The sequence below is a fragment of the Manacus vitellinus genome, unplaced genomic scaffold (assembly GCF_001715985.3).
Source record: "Manacus vitellinus isolate BGI_N305 unplaced genomic scaffold, ASM171598v3 scaffold_4_pilon, whole genome shotgun sequence".
NCBI lineage: Eukaryota > Metazoa > Chordata > Aves > Passeriformes > Pipridae > Manacus > Manacus vitellinus.
Window position 1 is genome coordinate 24,596,005 of NW_021940604.1, and position 22,594 is coordinate 24,618,598.

At 36.0% G+C, this 22,594-nt stretch overlaps 1 protein-coding gene across 4 annotated transcripts in view; it reads left to right on the forward strand.

Moving 5' to 3' along the window:
- Positions 1–22,594, forward strand: part of HACE1 (HECT domain and ankyrin repeat containing E3 ubiquitin protein ligase 1) — a 51,355-nt gene that overhangs the window by 4,311 nt on the left and 24,450 nt on the right. For 2 of the 4 annotated variants that reach the window (XM_018078115.2, XM_018078118.2), the window contains exons 2-12: positions 246–300; positions 1,400–1,489; positions 3,284–3,388; positions 4,694–4,769; positions 5,043–5,174; positions 6,325–6,407; positions 8,665–8,761; positions 11,374–11,475; positions 13,213–13,319; positions 16,939–17,185; positions 20,219–20,556. In XM_018078115.2, the coding sequence (XP_017933604.2) occupies positions 272–300; positions 1,400–1,489; positions 3,284–3,388; positions 4,694–4,769; positions 5,043–5,174; positions 6,325–6,407; positions 8,665–8,761; positions 11,374–11,475; positions 13,213–13,319; positions 16,939–17,185; positions 20,219–20,556 (1,406 nt within the window). In that variant the 5' untranslated portion in view covers positions 246–271. Of the gene's footprint in view, positions 1–245; positions 301–1,399; positions 1,558–3,283; positions 3,389–4,693; positions 4,770–5,042; positions 5,175–6,324; positions 6,408–8,664; positions 8,762–11,373; positions 11,476–13,212; positions 13,320–16,938; positions 17,186–20,218; positions 20,557–22,594 lie in introns of those variants that run through there. The other 2 variants (XM_018078116.2, XM_018078119.2) reach the window with 2 other exon arrangements.

Sequence of the window (22,594 nt, forward strand, 5' to 3'; positions counted from 1 at the left end):
TTACTTTGTAAAAGAAAAAAAGCCACACTGAAATTTCATGTATTGAAACTCTGTTGTCTCCTTTATATAAGTATGATGGCTTTTCCTTTATAATGAAACTTATAATGAAACTTCATATGTGATCTGTATAAAAAGAATGATCTGTTGAACAGTGGACACTTGAAAAGGTAAATAAGTGTTACTAGATAAATTTTTTTATGTAAAAGATTTCTTTATGGTAATGGAGTAATTTAATTTCTTCTCAGATAATGAAACTGCTGTCTATACACTGATGCCGATGGTTATGGCTGACCAGCACAGGTGAGAGCTTCTTTAAATGTACCTTTTTTTTTTTTTAAGGTCTGACAAACCCAGCATGTTTACTAAAGTTGTAGCTTCTGAATTGCTTAGTTATCTTCTATATTTGAAGTTAGTCACTGACTGTGTGCATCCCAGCATACTTTTGCCTGAGAAGACTGTTTTGTTTTATGCCACAAACTGGAGCTGGGATTTGTTTTGTTGATGCACATAGGGAAATTCGCCCTAGGATTAGTACAAAAGTGTTGTTTTGTAACTGTATCTTAGCTCTGAGTGTGTATTTATTGACAACATAGAAGCTCTTAGTGTCATCAGATGTCTTGGAACGACATGGAGTAAGAATTGGACAATGGGATAGATACTGCTGGGATTCCTCAGATGAGCAGCTGTTTCTCTTGCTCAGTTGTCCTCAAAGCGTTTGGGATTGGAGGCTGCATAATGCCAGCTCAGTGGTGCTACCTTCCAATGAATTTTGCAGGGAAGCAGGTAGTAATTCTTACTGAAACAGTAAACTGTTTATCTAATCAGGATAAACATTTGTTCTGCTGCATAATATTTTGTTGAGATTCTATGTAAGGGTTTAAAATTATGTGATTGGACCATTACTGGAAGTTGAAGGGTCCTTCAATTTTTTTGTCCTGTTGGCATATCATGTAACCTTCTACTTCATTATTGTGATTTCACATACCAGTCTTCCCTCTGAACTTTAGCTATGTTTGGGAAAGCTGCTGGATATCTGGTTGGGGTCTGTGGTGAGATAAGGAGGAAAATGAGAATTAAAGCTATTAAAATGCGTGTTTTCTGTATTGGTAAAGAAGTGATGTGGTTGTCTGCTCTAATTCTTACTAGTTTACATTTGAAACAGTTGCCCACTATCACAGTTCTTTTTTTTTTTTTTTTTTTTTTATGTACAAGGAGGAAGTGAAAAGGTGTTGTTAATCAGCAAGTGCTTGAAAACTGTTTTATCTCTTGATCAGAAATTAGTTGAAGGGAAAAGAAATAGTGATAAGTAAGAAACAGAGTACTTGTGCACAACTTACAGTATAAACTTTTTGGCTACTGTGAGCTATATTTTAAATTAAAAGTATGTTTCTGTTTTAAGGTCTGTCTCAGAGCTGCTATCAAATTCAAAATTTGATGTGAATTATGCCTTTGGACGTGTGAAGAGAAGTTTGCTTCATATTGCAGCAAAGTAAGACTTACTTGAGTCCAGTCCAGAAGTTAACAATGAAAATATTACCACAAATCTAAGGCACCAATGTAAGCTGGAAAACACTTTAGTATCAGTTAACATTTTCTTTTCATACTTCCTTTTTGTATTTTGTTGTTCTTCTAGTAATGTACCCGACTCATTGAGAGGACAGATTTTACATATGATACCAAATGGCTTTCCAAATTTTAGTGAAGGAAGTCTTGCTAGATACTTTTTTGCCTTTCTGTGAAGTCTCAAGTCTGTGAATAAATACAGCCATGATACGTATCCTGTGTAGCTGGGTTAATCTTACCTTTGTAGAGTTAGAGAAATCTCTGCAGATGCTGATTGTTTTTGAAGTATTTTAAAACAGTAGGAAGCACTTGGATGTTCATTGGGAAGCATCTGTTCCAAAGTACTTCATGTGACCATAACTGCAGGGAATATAACTTGGGTACTCACTTCTAATAAGTTTTTGTATCCTGGATAGTGGGCTTGAGTGCAAATTTTATAACCTTGACCGAGGTTATTTGTTATTAATGTAGCACTTCAATGGGGATAACTCTGTATTACCAAGAAACAGGTTAACGACCTAAGAAGAAATGAACCAGATCGTTTTTGACTTGGCCTTTCATGAAACTAAACTTTAAACTAATGAACAAATGCTCTATATTTGGATCCCCTTTTAAATATCCTGAAAATTCTTGCATTTAAATTGTTGAAAAAAAAAAGGCAAAAATAAAAGAAATAATAGTAGTATTGTGTATAAATAGGTGGTATTTGGTCACAATAAAGGTAGAAATTCCAGCTTCCTAAGCAGACTGTTTTAGAAATATCTGTTTCCCAAACATTTAATTTCAGAATTACATGTTGCTTATATAAAATTTACTTAAGGAAGTACTTAAAAATGCAAGCAAATTTTTAGCATACACCTTAGAAGTGTATTTGAAAATATACTGTGTTTATTAATTCTAAAACACAAGAAATGTTGTTACACTTAATTTCTGGATTGTCTTTTATGTTGACTAGTTGTTGGGTCACAAAGCCATCATCAAGCTGCTGGTTTTGCAACATATTTTACAACTAGTCTTTGGTTTCTTTCTGTTGTTGTGTTGCAGTTCTGACATTGGGAAGATTTGTAACAATGGATAAACTGGTCGTGATGGATAGAAAAATATGCTTATTTTTTCAGTCAGCTCTTCCTCTTGTAGAATTCAGGAGCCAAATAAACATATAATGCAGAGTTTCTGTCTTCTTGGTGGCCTTGGTTATCCTGAAGAGCTGTCATATTACGAAAAGTAAAAGGGAGTAACAGGTTCAACGTTAATAGCAAAGAAATAATTGTATGAGTTTTAGATATTTAAACTTTTAGATGTAACTTCCAGACCCTGAAGTGTAACAAAACCCAAAATACTGGAATTGTTATTTAAGAGAAAATATTAATTGATTAAAGATGAGGGATGTGAGAGAAAACAGTAAGCAAAACTTTTAAAACAGTTTATAGTTACAGTTACTAGTCTTAAAGATTCACTGTTGGTTTTTAAAGCCATTAAAATCACGTAGAAGGCTAGCGTCTATTAATTACAATTGATTGCAATTAACAGTTCTCACTCCATTTAAGTGACTTTCCTTTAGCTTTGTGTAACTTGAACTATGAGGGTGTAAAACAATTTTATGTTAAGATTTTCTACTGAGTGTAATCTGTACATGGTATTACTGTTGTCTTTATGTCAATGCAGATTTGGTTTGTAAATATCCTTGTTACAGTTTTTCCCTTTCTTATTTTGTTCTTAGCTGTGGATCAGTTGAATGCCTTGTTCTATTATTAAAAAAAGGAGCAAATCCAAACTATCAGGACATTTCAGGATGTACTCCTCTCCATTTAGCAGCAAGGAATGGGTAAGAAAAAAGCTTTTAAAACTCTTTAAAGATTTTATGCATAATGCACTTAAGCTGGCAGGTTCTGTAATATTTTTGAGTGGTTCAAACCAAATACTTTGGTTTTCACTTTGGAAAATAGGGATGATACATTTATAGAGAAGATGGAGGTTTAAATTCATACTTTGAGTATTCAGAAAATATTTTTTTATAAATGGCAAGTCATGTCTGAAATACCAATTTCAATGCTAGACATTTTAGTGTTTTCTGTTAAGCAGGGGCATAATCATTCTTACAACAGTGATTGAACGAGGGACGTGTTCTCCTTCCAGTTAACTGAGAAGAAAAGATTTTGGAGGTCTTGGAAGGATTCAGAGACTTCAGATTTTTCTCAGATAGTGTCTCCAAGGAAAGTTTTACTGCAAGGAAAGAAATATAAAGTTGGCTTGCACGATATTAGGAGAGGGTGAAAAAAACCCATCCAAACCAGTGAGCACATGCCTTTTTAAGATCCTGTTTCTTGAATTGTAGTATGTGAGAACATGCAGCTGTAATGTTGACTTTCTTTTTAAAGCATATATGTGTTACAATAACTGAATTGTATCACAACTGGTACTTCAAATGAGGAGGAGAGAGTGTTTAGTGGCTTCTAGGTATGTGGGAAGACAATTTGTAGAAGAAAGAAGCAGCCAAGTGGTACCTGATGAAATGCAGAAATACACACAGGAGACAGTTATGTGGAAATGAGGTATAAGAAAGGTGTGAGAGGTACCAAATAAAAAGGAAAAGTAAGAACTCCTAAGGGTAAAGCACTTAAATCATTAAAGAATGTTAAAAGACCAAACAAAACATGAATTAGGAAAACATACCTCTACTTTCATTAAGACAGTAATTGCACTTGCCAAAGATTTGCATAGTGTTACAATGACTGTCTCATTAAGTAATGATTTAGTGTTCACTGAAGTGTACAGATGGTGGTGAACTTCATGGACTTCTCTTAGGTAAACTCTGACTTCTTGTCTTGAAAGTGTAGCTCATGCGGAGCTGAAGCTGTTAAAGCAGTGGTTAAGTACTTCTGGACTTTCCACAAAAACAACTGTAGTTTTAGCCCTGTGCTGCTCTATGCTACTCTTGCACTGTAGGAGTCTCTACCGTGATGGTCCACTTCTCTTCTTGACATGCATAGTACTGTACTCCTTATAAACTGAAACTTAACTGCTATGCTTTGTACATTGATGAATTAGAGTGAGCAGAGCTCTAAGAAGGTATTTAGTCTTTGTAAGTGATTTTCCCTGGCTGGGTTTTAATGTATTCTTTTGCTTATAGCCAGAAGAAATGTATGAGCAAGCTGCTGGAATACAGTGCCGATGTCAACATTTGTAATAACGAAGGCCTGACTGCAGTAAGTGCTATTGATTATCACGATGTTCTTACAAGAGTTTGAAGATGCTCATTTTTTAAGTGTTTGCCATCTTACTTGTAAAACAAAACTGCTGTGTGTCCAGTACCTTCAAGGATCAAATGATGTTATCAAAATGCCTAAGCATGTGATAGTATTCTTCAAAACTTCTCTTTGTGAAAGTGTTGACAATAATACAGTCAGGTTTAAAATCACATTTATGAAATACTTGTATCATTGCTAAATTAAACATGTATATCATAATTTTGTACTTAGATTCATTGGTTGGCTGTCAATGGACGAACAGAATTGCTTCATGATCTTGTTCAGCATGTCAGTAATGTAGATGTTGAAGATGCAATGGGACAAACAGCCCTTCATGTAGCTTGTCAAAACGGACACAAGACAGTAAGTTTCTAAATTGTATTAGCACAATGGATTTTTTAAGAACTTGGTAATGCCTCAAAGTTGTGGGGTTTTTTATAAACTTCAGACTAGTAATGCACATGATAATGGTTAGAAGGGTGAAGAATGCTGTTGTTTGTCTTAGTGTCAGCTACATACACTTCCATGGGAACAACTTACTTATTCTTGTGGAGATGATGGATCTCAGGGTTTATGGGAGTTTAGGTGACTTACTGTTCAGCTGTTCTGTACTACTATTATTGGCTTGTTGATAGTGAGTTTTTATGTAATGTTAAACGTTTGAAAATGTTCTTCCTTACTGTTTGGAATGTGTTTAATTCATAATTGTGCCACCTATTATATGCTTTTGAAGTCTAAAATGATCGTAATGTGCTGCGAGTGAAAAATGAATGGAGTTGTGTCAGTTAAATATTTAACATTTGAAGTACACAAGTTCAAATAAACTCTTCTATTATTGATATGTGTGAATAATTTTTACAACTGACCTTGCATTAGGGCTGACTATTTATATACAGAGTACAGTTCTGGATGCTTTACTTGAACTGCATTAGAGCCATATAGAGTTATACAGGTTGTCTCCAGAACTATTTACTTAAAAAAAAAAATAAAAAAATCATTCTACCCAGATCCTTTCTGTTGTCATTGTTAGCACTTGATTTCAGAAGACCAAATTCTGAGAAATCATTATCTATAGACTTACCTAATTTATGTGACTGGACTATAACAAAAGTATGTTTGAGAGTCTGCTCATTGTTTTCCCGTTTTAGAATTTGCTTACATATTTCTTCTAGCCTAGTTTGAGTTTGAAACTTCAGCTAATGATAAGGCTGTATATGGTTTACTTCTCTAAAAAGTGTCATTTTTATTTTTAAATAACTTGTAGATCCAGGAATCTTTGGTATTAGCTGAAATTCAATAAAAGATATTGTTATTAAAGTAGGAAGTTCAAAGGAAGCTTTATGATCTCTGCTAGCCATGATTTTCCATTTCATGTTTAGGAATTTTGGTCTTGAGGTTCATTATGGAAAATTAAATCCTTCAACGTAAATAACATGCATGGTATTAAATAGTTGGAAGCCAATAGACTTTTCCACTGCTCTTTTCCTAATGCTGGTATTTTCTTCTCTTCTAGACGGTGCAGTGTTTGCTAGACAGCGGTGCAGATATAAACAGGCCGAATGTTTCTGGGGCAACTCCGCTTTATTTTGCTTGCAGGTTGTATATTCGTAACTTTTGAATACTGTGCTAAAGGTGAAATAATTTTTTTCCTGTTTTGCAATAACAATGGTTAGAAGGCACAAAATTTAAAAAACATGAAAGCTAACTTTTATTTAATCTTGCCTCATGTTTGAATGTAATTTGGTGTCTTATCTACTTATCTTAGTACTACAGGCTTATATACCTCTTTCTAACAGACATGTTAAACACACAGCTGTGCATGTTCTGGCATGAGTTATAAATCAATGACTGCTGAACTATTTTCTGAAAAATGAGTTGTACCAACTTAGGTTATTTTGAGTACACTAAAACCGCAGTTTTTATAAGGCAAGTTTGTCTATGCTTTAATATACATTATGGTATTACAGTGTACACAAAATGGGCATATATGCCTTAAAGTTGCAATATTGAATTAAAATTGTATTGTTACTTTGATCGGTTCCGTTTTATTCACAGTTTAGTTTAATTTCAAAACTAATCACATATGATAAATGACCTTCTGTTCTTATGAGAACATTTCCGCTGTTTCCTAGAACATTTACAATTTTTATAATCCCTGTGCTTTGGATACAGGTTAAATAGTCCACTTAAGATTAAATGTTAATAAAAACAAAAGGAGAAATGGACTGACCTGCTGGCCTGCCAAGAGTTATCTTCTAGGAGCTGTGGTCTCTGGAGATAGTGTATGTTGATGCTTGGCAGTTGAGAAGGAGAAAATAAATAGCTGTTATCTTTGGTGCTTGGTTTAGGGCCTGGTATTGGCACCTGCTTTAAAAGAAGTAGCCAGCTTGCCTCAGCTTAAAGGTTTTTGGTAAGAAGGGAATGTGTTGGAAGTACAGCAGTGATGTTCTTTTAGAAGTTAACAGTTGGAGCAGCTGGCAGGGTACAGTGAACAGGATGTGTACTACAGTGAACCTTGGAAGAAAGGTTATAGACCCCTGATGATAGAGCAGGACGTGAAGATGTGGTAGCAGTGGCTGGTGATAGCTGGAGAAAGGGTATCAGTACTCAAAGTTTTTGAGCAAAGATGGTGCCAGTAGGTCGTTAGTCTTAGCTCCTTTCTGACTCTGAATGTTTATTTGCACTGGAACAAAGTCTGGTACTTTAGGTTAACCTGTTGGTATCCTGGGCTGGAAGGACAGGAATAATAACTCATCTGGGAGCTTTTGAGAGATCAGTGAAGCTACCTCTTGTTCCTCAGCTGTTGATTGTCACTTTTCTTGTGCCCTTTCTGAACTGATAGTGTAGGCAACCTCAGTGTGTTCCAGGATGTGTAAGGAGTGTACTGCAAACTAGCTTGAGATATAAAACTTCACTGAAAAAACTTGCATCTGTAACCTTAATTACTGTGTGTTTTGTATCAGTCTTTCATTTCACCCCTTAGATGCTTCTGTGTTACATTTGGCAATATGTGCACCGAATACTGGTGAAGGCAATAGTCAGCTAGTCTTTCAATGTGTTTTTAATGAAGTAAACATCTGATCATTGCTACCCAATTTCTCATTTTCATCGCAAGAAAGGATTTGGGAAAGTGTTGAGAGATATAAATAATCTTTGGTCTTATTTTCTAGTCAGTGGTGGCATGTTGGAATAGTTGTTTGTGAAATTCTCGACTCAAGGAAACTAAGTGTCCTATACAACCTATAAATAGATGAGTGAGACTGTGAAATAGACTTTGAATGCAAAAGTAAAACTCAACACATTTAAAAGCCAGGCAAAATATTTACAGGTATTGGTTAAAAGAAATCAGAGCCACTAGAGTGATATATTGCGTTCTTATGCAAAAAAAAAAAAAAAAGATTTTTTTATCAATAAAAAAGTGTTACTAATGTTTTTGATGGTTAGAGCACAATTAGATTATTTTTCCCCAAATCTGGTAGAAGTGAGCAAAGAACTCAGTGAAGAGAACTTTCTCTGTCAAGTAAATTAGAGTATGAATTGAGGAAGAGCTCTCTTTTTGCAGGAAATGCAGCTCATAGATATTTATGAGACTAGACTAAGATGAATAATTTCTGAATGAAGAGGGTGACTCTGGCTTGATAAATGGCCCTTACCTAATTTTGCACTGTTCTTTTGCAGTGGCCTTGACAGGCAGTAGATGAATCTGAGGCATTATTTTCCATCCTGTGTTCTGCTCAGTTTCATAACTATTTGTTTTCTTCTAGCTTACGTTGGTTTTGTTTGTTGGGTGCAGATTTATGACTAATAATGGGGCATAAATGCTGTATTAACTGTGTTCTCTTCTTTTGAATAGCCATGGTCAGAGAGACACTGCACAAATTCTTTTGATGAGAGGAGCCAAATATTTACCAGACAAGAATGGTGTGACTCCACTGGATCTCTGTGTACAGGTATGAAGTTAACAACACTCTTTTTCTGTGAACTTCTGTGACTTACTAAGGTGTCACCTGATCAGTGTTACCATTTCAGTTTTTAAGGCCTCTGAAAGGCAGTTGTCCTTTGGCAAAACAAATGCAAAAACCATTTTTTCTGTCAGTAAATTGATCTTGCAGGCAGGTTCCTAATTTGTACCCTTTGCATAAGTCTAATGCAAGAATTGACCTAATGAGAAAGAGTTTACAGAACTCCGCTTGGCTAGGAAAGTTTGGGAATCCTTGGTATAATGCTAACAGACTACTTAGGTGCTTAAATGTTTACAAGCAAGAGGTAAAAGCAAGCAGACAGGACTGAATTTCTTTTTTTAATTTCAACTAATAGATTTTAATTTATCTTGAAGGGATATTACTAATAAAAACAAACACAACTTACATGATGCAGACTGCTGCTTTTCAAAGGTATGACTATATCTGGGCAAGGAACAAAAATCTTATGCATTTTCAGCTAACCCAGCATTTTCAACTGCAGAACTCAGTCTTTCTTGTGTGATACCAAATAGTGTTTGTACTGCCTGCTAAAGTGTTTTTTCTTGATTTGTGGACACTTGCACGTTTTTCTGTAGAATCAGTTGAAGATCAATCTGTCAATAACACAAATAAACGGAATCTTTTGAACCTTTGCTAGTAATCAGCAGACTAGAATACTGAACTGAAGGCTGAAAAAATCACTGGACTTAGTGGACATCGTACTAACTGGATGTATGTTATTAGTTTGTTAGGATAAAGCTGAAGTTTTCTGTTTTTTTTTTCTGTATTTTCAGATTATTTCAAGCTCAAGTTATTTAATTTCTGAAGATTGCTTATATGCCTAAGACTTGCAATTGAAGTAGTTGTGTGTATGTGCTAGAATGCTGTCTCCAGTACCAGTGGGACATTTTTGGAATGTTTAACGCTGGAAGATTTATATCATAGACTATCTGTGGAAGGCCTTGATCAAGTTAGGTTACTTATAGCATTTCTCTTTGGATATAAGAAATCCTAGTAAGTCCTTAGCTCTGGTCATTTGGAAGTGCCTGATCACTATTCTGTTTCACAACTGACTTGATTGTGAAGCTCAGATTTTTTTTTCTCATTATTATGGCAAAATGACTTACCATTACCATAAAAGCACATGAAGTCTAGTCAGTTTTGAGGCTTTCTGCAGCCACAGACCTGTAAGACAGTATATGGCAGGGCAGGTTTAGATTAGATACTAGGAAAAATTTCTTCAAGGAAAGGTTTGTAAAATACTGGAGAAAACTGCCCAGGGAAGTGGTGGAGTCACCATCCCTGAAAGTGTTGAAAAAATGTGTAGATATGGCCCTTGAAGACATGGCTTACTGGCACATGTTGGTGGTGCTAGGTTGATGGCTGGACTTGATCTTATGGGTATTTTGCAACCTAAACAATTCTATGATTCTATACCAATGTGTAGTTATTGGTACTATTCTTATTTTTTGTGACTAGTGTTTTCAATTTCTGCTTCAATCTGCAGTTTTACAATCCTTATGGCACCACTTCATACATAAAAGTTCTGTTAACTTTTTTTAGGTGTGAGTAGTGACACCTGGTGTTCACTGTTTTGTAGTGATGATCTTGCTCTTTTCAAGATCATGTAGTTTACAAGTTTGTGATGCCAAGTAAGAAAGGAGAAAACAAAATTTTTTCTTTCCTTTTACATCAAGGATTTTATTCTATGCTTACAGGTTTGTTTTTCATAGTAGATACATGTTTTTAGAAGACTGAAGTTCATATACTTGCCAACGTGGTGTTACCTTGATCTTGAAGATTTTACTTCCATTAGTTCTTTGGATTCTGGGTGGTTGTTTTTTTTAATACTTGATTTCTTGGTACCAGAAACAAATTAATCTGTTTAATGAATCTGTTATAACTGAGGTAAGTTGTCAACTGTCATTCAAAGAGAAGGAGTCCCTGAAGTTGCAGCATTTAACACATTATTTGGTCATCCTTCCAGTGTAGAATTTGATATGTATTCAGGTGTTAGGTGTTTGCTTAAAAATGCAGTTGTGTTAAGTAAGAGTTGATGCAGATAAACCACAAATTCAAGTTCTGTTCTTTTCAGAAAACATTTTTTCTCAGAAGGGTGTGAAGTTAGTCTAAGGCACAAGTGGAATCATACTTGTGTATTGATTTTAAAGTTAAATAATCCTTTCATGGGTTTATCCTATTTCTTCCTATAACAAGTCAGATATGTGCCTTATGAATCTTTAGAAAATGTTTGTTCTGGAGGGCTAGATTCTGGGTGTAATTAAGTAGACACTTCAGTAAGGGGAAGAGAAGTGAAATATTGCACTGTTTTTGATCTTTGGTCATTGTTAGGTGAAGTGTTGTTCAACTGTAACTTTGGCTTGGTAAGTAGGAAAATGTTTCAAAAAACAGAGAAAAGGGAGTGGATATATGAACCAATATATTGAAAAAAGTTTGATTCTGCCTTCTCCCAAAAGGTTTGTGATACCTAACTTTGGTTATTGAAGTTCAATTTATTTTAGAATAGAATTTCTCCATTCAACATTTAAAAAAAAAATGTTTCTTTTAATTAAAATATTTTTTGAACGATTGCTTTTTAGGGTGGTTATGGAGAGACTTGTGAAGTCTTAATACAGTACCATCCTCGACTTTTCCAGACAATAATTCAAATGACGCAGAATGAAGATCTACGGGAAAACATGGTAATACAGTATTACATGTTCTATAGCTAAGGGATCTGTCTGTATTGTGGAGGTCTGATTGCTTGAGTGTCGTGGTTAGAAGACGCTACTAGCAATTGACTGTCAGTGCCACAGTAGTTGATCACTACGTATTTTTCTTTCCCCATGGAAAGTGTCTTTACATTATTTTAAACACAAGAATTTGGGATTAAAAGTAGGTTCTGTTTTCAGTTAGTGTTCTAACTTTGCATATTTGGCAAAGTGTTGTAGACAATTGAAAGAGCAGACTTGTTGCTAGCTTCAATACAAAGGTGCTGGTAGTGCATTCTATAGATCCAATTATTTTGTGTAATGGGACCTGTTTAGTCATTATCTGCAGACATCCATTCTAGGATGTGTCTTGAGGCTTGAATCATCTAGAATGAACTTAAACATTCATAGTATGAGTATTCATACGTGATCTGTATGAAGCTGCCTTGTACAATTAGAGTGTAAAAGATTGGAGCTGAAATTTCATTTGATTATTATTTCTGTAGATGAAACTACTCTTTCTTTTTTAATGGTTCTATACCTTGGGGTTTTTTTTGTTATTGTGGGGTAGTACAATCTAAAGCAAGGAAAAAATTTTGTTTCTTTTTTTTGTGTAGTGAGAAGGAAGCATGGGGTGCTTTTTCCACTTCCAAATCTAGGTAGCTGTGGGTTTTTAATACATTATTTGTTCAAAAATGACCGCAAACAATTTTACAGACTGCAAATTAAAAAAAAAATAGAATGGATTTAGTAAGGTATTGGCTGCCACTTCGCTGAACTTAGCTTGCTAGATTTTTGATGTTTTCATTTTCTTTCTAACTCCTATTACTTCTGCTACGAGACTGAAGATTTATACATAGAAACAATGTTTAATTTTCTGAGACACGGTTGAGTTTTACAGAGTGAAGTGACAGAGGTGAGAATTCTCAAAGTGTATGTTAGATGCATGGGGAAATGATAAAGATTATTTAAATTAAAAGAACTAAAACAATGGAACAAAAAACCTGTGTATTGTAGAAATCAAGACAGCGAGGAAAAACGGATTTTTCATCTATCTGAGTAATGGTGGAGGTGTGTGCAAAACCAATATCTTAATGAGAGGATATGCAAAACGTTCACAGATTTCACAAATTTCACAGAATATTCTGGGTTGGAAGGGACCCACAAGGATCACAGAGTCCAGCTCTTAAGTGAATGGCCCATATGGGCATTGAACACACGGACCTCAATGTTGCTATCACCATGCTCTAATTAGATAATATGTGGTATAGTTTTGTGTCACTGCCAAAACGTAATTGTATTTTGAAAATGGTTTTCTGTGGCCAAGTCTGAGCTGTTCTGCTCTAAGTCTTGAATGATGACCAGTTCATATTCTCTGAAAGTGATGACATGAGGAGACTGGGTATATGTTGAAGTCAGGACTCACAGTTTAAATGTCATAAGTTGTTCTTATGAATTAATAATACATGGCTAAGCATTCAGCGTTCGTAGATTCTCTAATGTTAAATATCCTGCAGTACATACATTGACACTAGAATGTATACCTTTTCAGTTATCTTTGTAAATCATAATGAAATGTTAACTGAGGTTAGATTAGATAGGTTGGACAATATACATTATTATTGCTAGATATTAGTGCATGGGTGATAATGTTCTAAATAATTGATAAATTATTGTTGGTCTGATGCTCCTTGGTGCTATGCAGTTCCTTTTGTTTTAATCCTTCAGTTGCGCCAAGTTCTGGAACACTTATCTCAGCAGAGCGAAAGCCAGTATCTTAAAATCCTAACAAGTCTTGCTGAAGTTGCTACAACAAATGGTCACAAACTGCTTAGGTAAGTGCGAGAAGATCAAAACTAGGTTGATAAACTACCTGGTATTTAGTACCACTTAGTGGTTTTAATAATCTAACCTATCTGGTGCTCAGCACATGCTGGAGTAGATGGACCTCAAATCTGATTTATAGGGAAGTGCCTGTTTAGGTCACTGTCTTCACAAAGGCTCCAAGAAAGTAAGTTGATATCCTTGTATAGCTGCTGGCACCTAGAAGCTTGAGTTGCAGAGAAATGTATTTTTTTGTTTGATTGGTTTGGCTGTGTCAACTCTAGGCAGGGAAGGTTTTTAGACTAAGTATCAAATAATTCCCCCCCCCCTCCCTTTTTTTTCCCTTCCACATTTTTAATTTTCTGCATGCTTTCTTGGTATGCTTGAAGAGAGTTTTGTTACTTCAGACACTTTCTCATGTTTGCTAGTTTTGATTGCCTTCCATGGCTACTAATATAAATGAGGCCAAAAATTTAATCTACCAGTGTCCTGTCTCAGCAGCACAAGCAGCGGTTACTTGGGGAGACACATAAAATAGGTAAGCATATTTATCTAGAATGCTATCCTAGTTTTTTTTGGCATCTGTTTGAGGGAAACACCTGATCTGTAATTTGTTGAAACACCAGTAACATTTTACTGTTTTCAAAAGCTAACAGATTTTGATCTAACCTAAATGCTTTACTAGAAACTAAGAGAATCTTTACTGAAAGAGTTTGAGTCTGAAAGCATGAGTGTAAGTTCCTTACTAACGTGTTCTGGATGACTTCTTATAAAGAGATTTAAGAGTGTTCTGTAACCAGAGAAGCCTGTCAGCGTAGGTTGTAGGGAAATATGACTGAAAGTTTCTTTTTCATTGGGAACAGGGGGCGAGAAGCCCATCAGTTAGATGGAGAATAAATAATATATTCTTACTTCTAAGTGCCTTTTCTTCCCCATGAGTCATGTTACATTTGGATGGAGCTTGTAGACAGTAGGTCAGAACTCCTAAATGATGCTAGGAAGTTCATTAGACCATTAGCTGAGTCTTATTTTGATAGGTGTTCACTTTGATGAATTAGTGCAAAAGTCTTAAACCCTTTAAATGTTTGGGATTAAAGTGCATAGACATATTAATGACATTTTGTTTCTGCAGAGATGACGTTTTGAAGGACTTCAGCCGTTGTTGAGCTTCAGTGTGTATCAGCTTAACTTGTAACATATTCCTTTTTGTCTGCAGACTTCCTTAGAGCCAATAGATCTCCCACAAATAATTTTGGATAAAGTGTAAAACCATTATGCAGGAAAGGGCTTCAAACTTGTTCTCTATAGGTATGTTGTCAGAAGTTGTGGTAGATGGATTAGATCATATGAGGCAGTATTTGTTTCTGTTGGTGTCTTCAGAGGTAAACTAATTGTTGTCTAGATTTGATTTATTACTGTTACTGCTCCTCTCTATTGAGCTCCCTTAGTATGGCTGTAGAAACAGTATCTATGTGCCTATACTGTCTCTCAGTTTGAGCTGCTGTGTGTTCCTGTATTGCTGCATGGGGGTGGCCTAGCGATGGCTGAAGACAAGATGGAAGTGTTGCGTTGCATTGGATGAGAAGTCATTTCTAGAGATGCCTGTAGAGTGTCCTGTGGACTTTTACTGGCCCACTTCTCTTTGGTACTTTGTAATATGTCGCAACAGAATTGTAATACAAAAAGAAAATAATTCCAAGACACAGTTTCAAAAAAGCTGTGTCTCTGTTCTCTCCAGTTCTGTTTCCTGTCAGAAGCAGTGAATTTCTACTTTAAGAAAGTATTTCTCAGTTACTTTGTTATACAGAATGAGGATTAAGGTGGTACTTGGTGAATATAGGTACTCTGAGCTTGGGCCTCTTTCCTCTGTCTCCTTCTTCTGACAAAAGTATGGAAAATGTACTCTGTACCTGAAAACCTCCAATAATGATATTTTTGCATGGCTGAACTAGTCTCATCACTGTTTGTTTCCTGGATTCTAACCTGCAGTCCATTGCTTTTGGATTTGTCTTTATTTAGTTCAAAAGGGTCTAAAGTTTGTTTTTTGTACTTCTAACAAGTAGCCAGGGATGCCACTAAGCTTCTGCTTGAGGACTTCTGCCCTGAGTTCCAGCAAGGACCCTGTTCAGTTAGAATTACTTTCATTGTATATTTCCTCTTTCCAAGAAATAATTGAAGTGTGACATGATTGGGTCTTGCTGGTGCAGGTTAGGCCTAGCTGAATGTTTACAAACATTCCAGTAAAAGCTTCAGTAAGCTATTAAAACACTTTAAGGTTTTTATATATATATGTGGGTCCTTTTCCTGGAGACCAGACTTCAGTGGAAATTTCACTAGGAAAACACTGCTGCTGAGAGATGATAGACTGCAACTGAAACATTAGTTGTTTGGGTTTTTTTCCTTTTTAAGTTATCTTCTTGAGTTAGATTCTTGTATTCACAGATTCTTTTGGTATATAAGCAAAGGTTTCGTAAATGCTAATTTGTGGCTGTGACCAGAACTGCTGGTAATTCAATTACAGGTCGCTAGTCAGAGGATTTTCTTTACCTGGTTAGAGACTTAACATTCCCACTGTTGCACTCCTTACTCTTTGTGTTCCTTTCTTATACTGATTTACTGAAAACTTTGCTGGTTAAAGTGTAGATTGTGACAGCAAAGTCATATTTTGTTAGTTTAGTAAAATTCTTAGTATATTGCTTTTTAAAATTAACAACTTCACTGTCAGTCATTAAAATGTAGTGCTGAAAACAAGTCTCTTGCTTTTACCGATGACACAGGGTAAATAGATCATGATAAATGTTACAACTAGTTACGTTTCGGGTTTGTGAATTAACAGGTTAATTGCATCAGAGGCTTACAGCATCCTCTAAGATGTCAGTTTTCTGGTGTTTACTGATTTTATGGTTAGAAAGCATGCTTTTAAGTTGCAAGTACTTTAAGGATAGATTTGGGTATATGGTCACTTCTGTAATATTTATAAATTAGTAGATTTTGATAGAAAAATAATTAATTTCTTGCAGGCATAAAACTTTTTGTGTGTTTATTGGATAGATAAATAACATACTGGTGCTTTTGTTTAGTGTCTTTTAGGTGAATGTTTTTCTTGAGTAGAAATAGTGGCATCTTTACCATCGTGATCCTTTAGTGGATTGAGGTAGTTAAGGGGTATTTAGAATAACAGCTGGTGAGGATGGGCTGTGGCAGCATATCTGATTAGTCACTATGCTTTTACCTTTGGATGCTCTCTTTTCTAAATTGAAAACCATTGTCATCTGGATATCCCAACTTGTTTCATACGCTGAGATCCTTACTGTAGTAAGTTGAATTTCCTGCTGGCGGTTCATGAGAAGTGTACATGTGTGTAAAAACAAACGAAGTGTTTTGCAAGATCTGGAATTTGCTGTTTTAACTACTAGTTAAAATTGTGTGTACATGTTAGTAAAATTATAGTGCTTATATTTGACTTTTGGGGCTGGTGCAGGAAATAGAAGTTAAAATTCACTAGGGTTTAAAGCTTAGGGGTTTTTTTCCACATGTGTATCAGACCCTACCATTAGATTGCTTACTCCTTAATATACTAAATTGTTCCATCTAGGAGAAGAAACTTAACATTCCATTTTTTTCCCCCAGCTTATCAAGTAATTATGAAGCTCAAATGAAGAGTCTCTTAAGGATCGTGAGGATATTTTGCCATGTCTTTCGCATTGGCCCATCCTCTCCCAGTAATGGAAATGACATGGGCTACAATGGAAATAAAACTCCAAGAAGTCAGGTGTTCAAGGTCAGAAAAGTATATGATGTTGTTAGGAAGATAGACGTTAAAGAGATGAATTTCACAAAGCATGCATTCATTAATCAGACATCTCATGAACAGGAAGTAAGTTTGGTTGATGTCCCTATCCCTTCTTAAGTTAAACCTACCTCTTTTCTTCTCTTTTATTATTTTTTGCCCACTACATTTATTTAACCCCTGATGCACATCTCATCTTATGATCTCTGTTTATTTCTTATTTAATAGGTTGTTTATTAGATGTTGAAAGTTTAGTTACCCAGCTGATTTTCATAAACTTTGTTTTTATTTCTATTTAAGAGTGTAGTAATCTCTAAATGTGGTAATATTAATATAGTAGACTATATTCATGTAATTTCAGAACGATAGTTGGAGATTCACTGCGAGTTCTGATCATTCAGTTTTATCCAGCTTCACAAGACAAATGGAAACAATTGAAATCTTGATCTGTGTGTTGTTTTCACTGTGACCATGAAGTCTTTATTATTACGTGCTTTGAAACATATCAACTTACTACTACCCTTGCAAGGTTATTGATTTGTAGCTGTTGTCAAACACATGCTTTAGGTGCTTGCTGTTTAGTTGTTTAATTTCTAAAAGTGTCTGGTTTTTTTATGTTTGTTTTTATGTTGCACTCTGGATTTAAGCTATAAGCTGCCCAGAGCAGTTACATTTTTATTTAAGACTTTTTAAAAGCCTTTTGGTTCGTTATAACCTCTTATTAGCGTCCGGAGAAAGAGTCACACACTCTTCTCTAAGAGAAATTCTTTTTAATTTAGTGAGGAAAATAAGATATTTTGACAAAAGGTTTTTACAAGAGTAAAATACAACCAAGAAAAAGCATTTCACTAAAACATTCAGCACAAAGACCCATTCCACAAGAAACACCCACTAAAAACAGTCAGTATACTAGCTTTAGTAAAACACAATTCATTGATTTTAAGTTACCCACAAGAGAAGAAAAAAAAGTAAACGAAGAAAACAGATTGAAAGAGTAAAGAAAGAGGGAAGTAGAGAGGGGAAAGAAAAATGGTCACATGGTGCAGGCAGCAGGAGAAGAGAGAGAGAGAGAGAGAGAAAAGAAAAAATAGTTACCAACAAGATCTGATGGTTCACATGGTAAACATGGCTTTTCAATTCCATATAATTTCAGAACTCACTATGAAACAAACAAAACCATTCAATTGCAATTTGCAAAGGAAATGGTATTTCAACAGAATCAGTCATCTGTGTGCCCAAACTACTTTGTATGCTGAAAGAATTGTTTCTCAATTTAATGTGGAGTTAAGTCTTGTGCAGTAAACTTATATTACACAACTGCCACAGTTGTCCCAGAAAATATCAATAATTCTTAAGTGTGTGAAAACCACACCTATGTTTTTAATAAATAAGCAAAATGTATACTACTGTTGCATTAGCTAACGTTTCAGGATGATTTAGAAGTTATTATTGCAATTATTATAATTTATTTATTTAGAAGTGTTAAAACCTTCATTAGGGCCACTGTTGCCTCCATGATATTTAAAAGATTGATTTCAATTTCAAACTCAAAAATATAAAACTGCTGATGAGAACTTGTTTGGGCACACATGTCTGGCAATGCTAAGGTAATCAACAGTTGTGGCTGTTAGTCTGTTCTTTCCTGAATTTTACAGTGACTGGGAAGTGGGAGATCATACTCACTCATAGTGCTGAGTGAGTTGGGTGACTTCCAGTTCTCTCTTATTCCTGCCTTTCCTTTTCCTTTTTTGTTCTTTCCTTGAAAACCTGGTTGTGATTGTCTCTTTTGCCTTTTGGGAGGAGGGAAAAAACCCCACTATATGTTTAGATTATTGCAATGGTTTGCAAGCTACTTGAAGACCTGACAGTTGTATCTCTTCATTGGTACCAGTTCTTGCATGTGTGACGTGCAGGTTAGTGACACAGAATTCCTTTTCTAGTTTTTGTTTTATTTGCATTTTCTTGAATATAGATAGTCTAACTGGTTAGTACGGACTAGTAAGGAAACCGCAGAGATTGTTGCTACAAAATGGGTGTTAAATCTGTGTTAAAGAAGTCAACATGGAACCTCAAGATTTTAAATTTGAGATCTGTATTGAAAATTTTAGAAGTCAGTAGCTTGAAATTGGAGTTTGCTGCTGATCTTAGAATTCAGTTGTGGATATAAATGTTGCAGGTAACTTGACTTTTGATACAGGTTTCTGACATAAACCATCAGACTATGGTTCATGTCTCATGTAAGGTGCTGAGTACTCTCCAGAGCATAAGAAAGTGATACAGTTCTCCACCCACTTCTTTGAATGCTGTTTGAGTGCTCACTAGATGTAGGCTTGCAAAACAAGCCCTTACACCCCTTGTGGCCTTTTTTTACGCTTAGGCCTTCTTCTCCTCCATACACCTAGGAACAAATGTGTAGTGATGGAATTGTTTTAATGTTATTAGTTTTGGGCAGGGTGTAGTGAATAAAGAGTGCCTTTGTTAAAATAAAATGTGCAGCTTTAAAAATTGAGTTGTGATTCTGATGATACTTGTTTCATAAAGCTAGATGTTAGTGACCCTTACTCTGAGAGATCTGGGATACTATCAAAATGAACTGTATGATCTCACACTCTACATAAAGCACATTCCTGTTAGATACGTGCATTGGTTTGAATCTCCGTGGTGTTGTCTGGAGTTTGCTCCATCTTCTTGGTAGAGGGAGCTTCTTTGTCCAGGTCTTTAAAAAAGAACTCTCTTACTCTGGCAACTCAACCTGTGTATTATTGTTTCTCTGCTTGACTGCAGCGGTCAGGCAGTAGTGTGCTGTGTAACAACCGTGAGGCCAAACTCTGTTATGTAGTTCGATTCTGTAGTTCTTCTATAGTTCTTTCTAAATTACTTTATCTTTCTTCCATCTGCTGCTTGATTATTTTCCTTCTATATGAAATTTTCTTTGTGCTCTTTGACTACAAGTACAGAATTTTTATGAGTATTTGACTTACCTCTAACATGAACTCTAAAGGATCACCTAAAGCTTTAAAATGTGCCTTGTACCTACTTGCCCAAACAGCATTATCACATTATTATTATCTAACGTCAACGTGTTCCTTTTCTGTCTGTTTTGTCATGTGTTTATTACAGCCACTGGAACTGCTCTGGCATTCTCTAGATGAATGGCTTGTTCTTATAGCTACGGAGCTTATGAAAAACAAAAGGAACTCTGCCAACATTACTTCTATTTTACTGAAGCAAAAAGGATCAGATCACCAGGATGCTGCTCCTGCGCCTTCCTTTGCCACTGCAGGAACTGAGGGAAGAAAAGACCTATCCACTGATGCTGTCGAGTTAAAAGCGTATGATGTTGCTGGGAAGCAGGAAGCTTGTGCTGATTGCCAGGATGTTATCTCCATGACAGCAAACAGGCTAAGTGCTGTCATTCAAGCCTTCTATATGTGCTGCTCCTGTCAGATGCCTCAGGGGTAAGGAGAGGATTCATTTTTGTTATCCAAAATATTACCATTTTAGAATCACACACTTTCTTGGAAGAATGTTGGTGCTGACCACATTACATTAGTGACAGTCAAGGGTATGTTTAATGCTTTCAGTAGTTCAGTTATTTGAATGCTTTTTTTTTTTTCTGGCTCTAATGGCACCAAACAGCACTGCAAATTTTCCATAGTGCTGCTGCCTGTGAGTGTAGCTGCACTGGGACAAATTTTGTATTAAATGTCTAATGGCTTTTTGTAATCATGCAGTATACTTGGGGGTAATAGAATTTTGATCTCTAGAAACTTAGCTGTATTTGCTGTTGGTTCTTAATGTGAAATTATCCCTGAATTTAATATGATTATCCAACAAGAACAACTGTAAGCTCAGAAAAAAAAAGTGAACTATCTTTGTGTGTGAAAATGATGACTGGGGCAAAACTTGACTATATTGCAGAAGTTTATAACAAGGAGAGTTCGATCTCAAAAATAACAGTCATTTGGAATCCACTCCCAGCTTGACAAATATGTAGTTTTGTGTGGAACAGACACTGCAACTTAGGTAAATTTAGTGTCTGGTTTAAACAGAAAACGAGTGTGTCCACTGTAAGTGAGGTCTTAGTCAGGCCAAGATTTTTATGGATTATATTTGTGAACTTGCGAGGAAAGGATCCTTTGGTCCTCGTGACTGCAGGATTAGATAAGTATGGTGGTATTACAAGCTCTTTGAGGAATCAAGAAGCAAGGTTCATACTACATGACAACTCTTGTTTATTCCTGGCTGTAGAGGATTGGTTAGAAATGCGAGGACATATGAACGTGGCTAAGGCGGCAGTGTCCTTGGGTATTCTAAACTGAGCTGAAAAACAGGAGCTAGGCATTACCAAAACAAAAGACACTTAATGAACCACCTGTGTAAACAATGGAAAGCAGTTAAGATGATATCACCACCTAACTGAGTACCAATAATGAGCCTAATTTCTGTAATATTCATGAACCTATTATAGAGTGTATATTAAGCTACTGTCAATCTACAATAAACGAAGTTCCTGGATTCTCACATTGAGGTGTCTAGAGCTTTCCGTCGCGACACCTGGCCACTTCGAGGGTTTTTCTTTCTCTGACAAACTGAGTGGAATAAAAGCATTCAAGTTGGCCAGTAATGTTTGTCTGGGGCATGCTCCTCTGTGGACGTTCTGGAAGAGGATTTAGGGATCAGCATGTTCCACAAACACCTCAGTACTTTCACTTTTAATTTTCCTCCATCTTGAAAAAGGAACTGCTGTTTAGCCATTTCCATTGATATAAGTTAAAATGCAGTTGAGTATTGTTTACAGCAGCCAAATGAAGAGCAGAAATGTTTACAGAAGTGATTAAGTACATTGCCCCTGCCACCATCCATCTCTTTGTACCAAAATTCAGTCATCAAGGTGACTGTTTCCCTGTGTTCAGGGGACTTGCTGATATGCCTTGCCCTGTAGGTCTGTCCCAAAGCATAATTTATGCTTCATGTTAAGGAGAACTTCCACAGATACTACATAAGTTTGAGAGTTACTGTCATGGAAGTCAGGAGTGTAAGGACTGTTTCAATAACCACTGAGAGAACTCCCTGGGATGTGGGAAAGAAGGCTGAATTTTGTGTTGCTTTAGAGCTTTTCAGAACTGTGTAGAGAATACAAAGATCTGAGACTTGCTCTGTTTTACTAAAGTTTTTATATTAATAGTGTTACCTAAGATCAGGAGCCAAAAACTTACCAGGCAATTAATAGTAGAGAAAAGGTAGAGAGCAGTTTCAATAGCAGGCCTTCAACCATCATGGGGGTACAGAGACGTCCCCCTCCATGTCCGAGGGGTTCCACAATTTAAGGTGTTAGTCCATGCAATCCCAGATCGATCTGCCCCCCAGATCATCCCAGTTCTGCCCCTTGGCACACCCCTCTGGAAATTGAGTTAGGGGTCTCTAACACCCCCTCTCCTCATCTTCCTCTTCATCACATCACGTCCAGTCCTTGGAGCTCCTCCAAAGTTCTGG